This window comes from Procambarus clarkii, chromosome 1 (assembly GCF_040958095.1).
Source record: "Procambarus clarkii isolate CNS0578487 chromosome 1, FALCON_Pclarkii_2.0, whole genome shotgun sequence".
Taxonomy (NCBI): domain Eukaryota; kingdom Metazoa; phylum Arthropoda; class Malacostraca; order Decapoda; family Cambaridae; genus Procambarus; species Procambarus clarkii.
In genome coordinates, this window is record NC_091150.1 from 16872273 (window position 1) to 16879265 (window position 6993).

At 45.8% G+C, this 6993-nt stretch overlaps 1 protein-coding gene across 1 annotated transcript in view; it reads left to right on the plus strand.

The window, feature by feature from the left end:
- LOC138360429 (histone deacetylase 4-like) overlaps positions 1-5434 on the plus strand; it is a 99263-nt gene extending 93829 nt beyond the window's left edge. The window contains exon 9 of the mRNA XM_069320265.1: positions 5383-5434. Coding sequence (XP_069176366.1) covers positions 5383-5434 — 52 coding nt within the window. The remainder of the gene's footprint in view (positions 1-5382) is intronic.
- The last annotated feature ends 1559 nt before the right edge of the window (positions 5435-6993 follow it).

Below are 6993 nucleotides of genomic sequence, written 5' to 3' on the forward strand. Positions count from 1 at the left end.
CCCCGTGGAGGTAGAGACAAATGGGTGAAATGTTCCTTTCACTCTGATGCCCCTGTTCACCTAGCAGTAACTAGGTACCTGGGAGTTAGACAGCTGCTACAGGCTGCTTCCTGGGGGGTGTAAATTAGGATTAAGAATCTGTCAGAAGCGCTATGCTGGTGGCTGTACAGGAATGTAAGAACTCTTGCATATATATATATATATATATATATATATATATATATATATATATATATATATATATATATATATATATATAAATAAACACCACTCTCCCACTACCATCACTACCCCCCCCCCTCTCTACCCCCTCCACTACCACCACCACTACCCCCCCCCACCACTACCACCACCACCACTACCCCCCCCACCACTACCACCACCACCCCTCCACTACCACCACCACCCCTCCACTACCACCACCACTACCCCTCCCCCCCACTACCACCACCACTACCCCCCCCCCACCACCACCACCACCCCCCCCTACCACCACCACTACAACCACCATCCCTCCACCACTATCACCCCCCCCCCTCCACTACCACCACTCCCCCCCCCCACTACCACCACACCACAACGCCTGTACCACGATACACAAGACAGAGGTCAAACAACCAAAGACCGTAAAGGTGCAGATCAATACTCAAGAGCTTAAATGCTCGCCCAAAAGGTCACCCCGAGGTCAAACATCCCGCGAGAATCACGGAGCTGAATGCCAGAGGTGCGCAAGGTCACCGGGCTAATTGTTGACGGACCTCACCATAATGGAAGTCAGAGACCGAGGGAGGGAGGAGCTAGGGACTATCGCATACCTGGAACATACCTATAGTGGGTTTCCGGAGTTCTTCTACTCCCCGAGCCCGGCCTGAGGCCAGGCTCGACTTGTGATAACTTGGTCAACCAGGCTGTTGCTTGGAGCGGCCCGCAGGCCAGGCTCGACTTGTGAGAGTTTGGTCCACCAGGCTGTTGCTTGGAGCGGCCCGCAGGCCCACATACCCACCACAGCCCAGTTGGTCCGGCACTTCTTGCAAGAACTTATATAAGTGCTTCTTGAATAAATCCACCTTTGTTCCGGTAATATTTCTAATGCTGACTGGGAGGGTGTTGAACAGCTGTGGACCTCTGATGTTCAGTGTTCTCTGATTGTGCCTATGGCACCTCTGCTCTTCACTGGACCTCATGTTCAGACAGTGTTCTCTGATTGTGTCTATGGTACCTCTATTCTTCACTGGACCTCTGATGTTTATACAGTGTTCTCTGATTGTGCCTATGGCACCTCTGCTCTTCACTGGACCTCTGATGTTTGTACAGTGTTCTCTGATTGTGTCTATGGCACCTCTGCTCTTCACTGGACCTCTGATGTTTGTACAGTGTTCTCTGATTGTGTCTATGGCACCTCTGCTCTTCACAGGACCTCTGATGTTTGTACAGTGTTCTCTGATTGTGCCTATGGCACCTCTGCTCTTCACTGGACCTCTGATGTTTGTACAGTGTTCTCTGATTGTGTCTATGGCACCTCTGCTCTTCACTGGACCTCTGATGTTTGTACAGTGTTCTCTGATTGTGTATATGGCACCTCTGCTCTTCACTGGACCTCTGATGTTTGTACAGTGTTCTCTGATTGTGCCTATGGCACCTCTGCTCTTCACTGGACCTCTGATGTTTATACAGTGTTCTCTGATTGTGCCTATGGCACCTCTACTCTTCACTGGACCTCTGATGTTTGTACAGTGTTCTCTGATTGTGCCTATGGCACCTCTGCTCTTCACTGGACCTCTGATGTTTATACAGTGTTCTCTGATTGTGCCTATGGCACCTCTACTCTTCACTGGACCTCTGATGTTTATACAGTGTTCACTGATTGTGTCTATGGCACCTCTGCTCTTCACTGGACCTCTGATGTTCAGACAGTGTTCACTGATTGTGCCTATGGCACCTCTACTCTTCACTGGACCTCTGATGTTCAGACAGTGTTCTCTGATTGTGTCTATGGCACCTCTGCTCTTCACTGGACCTCTGATGTTCAGACAGTGTTCACTGATTGTGCCTATGGCACCTCTACTCTTCACTGGACCTCTGATGTTCAGACAGTGTTCTCTGATTGTGTCTATGGTACCTCTATTCTTCACTGGACCTCATGTTCAGACAGTGTTCTCCGATTGTGCCTATGGCACCTCTACTCTTCACTGGACCTCTGATGTTCAGACAGTGTTCTCTGATTGTGTCTATGGTACCTCTATTCTTCACTGGACCTCTGGTGTTTATACAGTGTTCTCTGATTGTCCCTATGGCACCTCTGCTCTTCACTGGTTCTATTCTGCATTTTCTTCTATACCGTTCATTCCAGTACGTTGTTATTTTACTGTGTAGATTTGGTACTTGACCCTCCAGTATCTTCCACGTGTATATTATTTGGTATCTCTCTCGTCACCTTTCTAGTGAGTACATTTGGAGAGCTTTGAGACGATCCCAATAATTTAGGTGTTTTATCTCGTCTATGCGTGCCGTATATGTTCTCTGTATTCCCTCTATTTCAGCAATCTCTGCTGCTCTGAAGGGGGAAGTGAGTACTGAGCAGTACTCAAGACGGGACAACACAAGTGATGTAAATAGTATTAACATTACTGTGAGGTCTCTGGATGAGAACGTTCTCATAATCCATGCTATCATTGTCCTGGCCGCCGCCGCCGCTATATTTGCTCGGTTATGTTCACTAAATGTCAGGTCGTCAGGTCGAAATAGAAACAATTGAACTCAAGCTACAAGAATCATACAAAACCCAGGAGAGGCAAAGAGAGCAAAAGGCTATCAGTGAAATAGAGAGAAATCCGAAATATTTTTTTCTCCTATGCAAAATCAAGATCAAAAACCACATCTAGTATCGGGCCCCTGCGAAAGGGAGATGGAACTTTCACCGATGACAACAAAGAAATGAGCGAGCTACTGAGGGAGCAGTACGACTCTGTTTTCAGCGAGCCATTAAACGCACTAAAGATTGATAACCCAAATGAATTTTTCATGGATATGATACCAACATCAAATCATATATCAGACGTCACCCTGTCCCCACTGGATTTTGAAGAAGCCATAAACAGTATGCCTATGCACTCTGCACCAGGCCCGGATTCTTGGAACTCCATATTCATCAAGAACTGTAAAAAACCACTATCGCAGGTCCTCCACATTCTGTGGAGACAAAGCCTAGATACTGGCGTTATCCCTGATATACTAAAAACAGCAGAGATAGCACCATTCCATAAAGGAGGAAATAAGGGGCAAAGGCAAAAAATTACAAACCGATAGCACTAACATCACACATCATAAATATCTTTGAGAGTGCTAAGAAGTAAGATCACAAAATACATGGAATCACAGCATCTCCATAACCCCCGACAACATGGTTTCAGAACAGGGCGCTCTTGCCTGTCACAGTTGCTGGACCACTATGATATGGCATTAGATGCTATGGAAGACAAACAAAACGCTGATGTAATTTACACAGATTTCGCAAAAGCTTTTGATAAATGTGATCATGGTGTTATTGCACACAAAATGCGTTCAAAAGGAATTACCTGAAAAATAGGCAGATGGATCTACAATTTCCTGACTAACAGAACCCAATGTGTAATAGTCAACAAAATAAAATCCAGCCCATCAACCGTGAAGAGCTCAGTCCCCCAGGGTACTGTGCTTGCTCCAGTACAGTCCCCCAGGGTACTGTGCTTGCTCCAGTAGTCCCCCAGGGTACTGTGCTTGCTCCAGTACTTTTTCTCATCCTCATATCGGACATAGACAAGAACACAACCTATAGCACTGTATCATCCTTTGCAGATGACACTAGGATCTTCATGAGAGTAGGCAACATAGAGGACACGGCAAACCTCCAGTCAGATGTAGATCAGGTCTTTCAATGGGCTACAGAAAATAATATGGTGTTTAACGAAGATAAGTTCCAGCTCATGCGCTATGGAAAAAATGAAAATATATAAACGGAAACCACGTACAAAACTCAGGCAAATCATAACATAGAACGAAAAGGCAATGTAAAGGATCTGGGTGTACTCATGTCGGAAGACCTTACCTTTAAAGAACACAATAAAGTAGCCATCACAACTGCAAGAAAAATGACAGGTTGGATAACAAGAACTTTTCACACTAGAGATGCTATACCAATGATGATACTTTTCAAAACGCTTGTGCTCTCTAGAGTGGAGTACTGCTGCACAATGACAGCACCTTTCAAAGCTGGAGAAATTGCTGGCCTGGAGAGCGTGCAGAGATCCTTTACTGCTAGAATCCACTCAGTAAAATATCTAAACTATTGGGACCGACTAAGGAGCCTAAATCTGTACTCCCTTGAGCGCAGGCGGGAGAGATACATAATAATTTACACGTGGAAAATATTAGAGGGGCTGGTCCCAAACCTGCACACAGAAATAACACCACATGAGACCAGGAGGCATGGCAGAATGTGCAGAATACCCCCGTTGAAAAGCAGAGGTGCAACAGGTACTCTGAGAGAGAACTCTATCAACATCAGAGGCCCGAGACTGTTCAACACGCTTCCACTACACATAAGGGACATAACTGGCCGACCCCTCACAGTGTTCAAGACAGAACTATCAACATCAGAGGCCCGAGACTGTTCAACACGCTTCCACTACACATAAGGGACATAACTGGCCGACCCCTTACAGTGTTCCTCTAAGGTTTCTGTGATTTTGTCATAGTAGTTGAGTAACTGTGACAGACAGGATCTTACCGCTCTAAACCCATGTTGTCCTGGATTGTGTAACTCATTTTTTCTAAAACTAGAAAGTTGATTCCTAATCACTCTTTCATTGCCAAATCCAGGAACCATTGCCAGATCCAGGGTGTGGTGTTGTGGTAATGGTTCCTTCACTCTGGTAGTGGTACTGGTGCTGGGGAGTGTGGTAGTTTCTGTGTGGTTGGGAGTGTTATATAAGTGTGGCTGATGATGAACTGGTTCAGTCTTGTATATTTGTCCCTCCCCATCTGTACTCCTGCAGTCTTTCTGTCTGTCTGTTCCTCTCTCTCTCTTGTATGTTCTCTTCTGCTGCTGCCTCCCTCTAAAAACTTCTACAGTTATTATTCTGGACTTTCTTTCGTCTGTAACCATGTGTTACAGTCGTCTGTAACCATGTGTTACAGTCGTCTGTAACCATGTGTTACAGTCGTCTGTAACCATGTGTTACAGTCGTCTGTAACCATGTGTTACAGTCGTCTGTAACCATGTGTTACAGTCGTCTGTAACCATGTGTTACAGTCGTCTGTAACCATGTGTTACAGTCGTCTGTAACCATGTGTTACAGTCGTCTGTAACCATGTGTTACAGTCGTCTGTAACCATGTGTTACAGACTCGCACATCGAAATCTGGACATTGAAGGTCATAAAATGTTTTCACACTAACTGACATTTGGATAGTTTATGGCTGAAGTGTCTACACTCTCTTACAAAACGGCATGTACCCCCCCCCCCCACGATCATGTTCCATCATTTTCGTGGATACATGAACGTACATTTTGTGCCTTTGGCGCCATATTTGCATATTCCCTTTGCATAATATTTGCAAATGTTTTTATTACTGATTTTTTCTGTGGTAAGTCACCTGCTTGATACCTGCTTGATGGTAAGTCACCTGCTTGATGGTAAGTCACCTGCTTGATACCTGCTTGATGGTAAGTCACCTGCTTGATACCTGCTTGATGGTAAGTCACCTGCTTGATGGTAAGTCACCTGCTTGATACCTGCTTGATGGTAAGTCACCTGCTTGATACCTGCTTGATGGTAAGTCACCTGCTTGATACCTGCTTGATGGTAAGTCACCTGCTTGATACCTGCTTGATGGGGTTCTGGGAGTACTTCTCCTCCCTCAGCCCAGCTCGAGGCCAGGGTTCTTCATCTCAACATTCGAGTCTTCCATAATGGGGGTATTTGTGTGACCCTCGACCCACTGTCCTCCCTGAGAGCCGGCTGGTCATCACTCTCCTGACTCAGTTTGGTTCAGTGTTTAAGGTTTTGGTCACAATCTGCGTATTTATGGCTGGTAACGCGTCTGAGACGGCCAAACACACACTGTGTGCTTCAGGAATGTGACTCATTAGTTATGTTACACACAGAAGTCACAATAGCGTGATGGATCAAATGAACAAATCCACAAGGGGAAATCAAGGAGGATTTCCCGGTTGCAATTCTTTTAACCATGTCGTAGCTCAGTCGATTAAGGCAACGTCTGGGATCCTCTCGGACGAAGGTTCGAACCCTCGTCACGGCCCTTGTGGATTTGTTCATTAGTTATGTTTTTTTTTCATATTTTTCATAGTGTCATTATGGCACCTCCAGTATGTCCCTTGTGTGTTGGCATAGTGTGGAGGTAACTCCGAGCAGGTCAGATGAATGGTTGTGCTGCAGATGATACAATACAACCCCACAATATTCCTCCCCACACAAGGTCAACCAGGCTGTGATTCATACGTCAGGCTGCGAGCAGCTCCGTCCAACAGCCTGGTTGACCAGTCCAGCAACCAGGAGGCCTGGTCGAGGACCGGGCCGCGGGGACGCTAAGCCCCGAAATGATGGCAAGGTAACCATAAGGTAACTCCATTGTTGGCTGGTGTGGTGTAGAGGGGTCCCCGTCCCCCTCTATTTGTGCTTCCCAACCTTCACACTATCGTGTGATAGTGTGAAGGTTGTGTGCTTGTGTGTGTGTGAAGGATAGTGTGCTTCACACTATCCCTTCTTGTCCTTAGTATTTGTAATATTATATGTATATATTTATATTTTATATGTTCACACTACATATACAGGTTGTTATCGTATGGCAGAGGAAGGAACTCGCAATGGGATGTACTGATAAATTAATTACCATACGCACTTCCGTGGAAATATACATTAAATTCTAGACTGTGTGGGTCTCGAACTTCTGGACACTGGACTGTGTGGATCTCGAACTTCTGGACACTGGATTG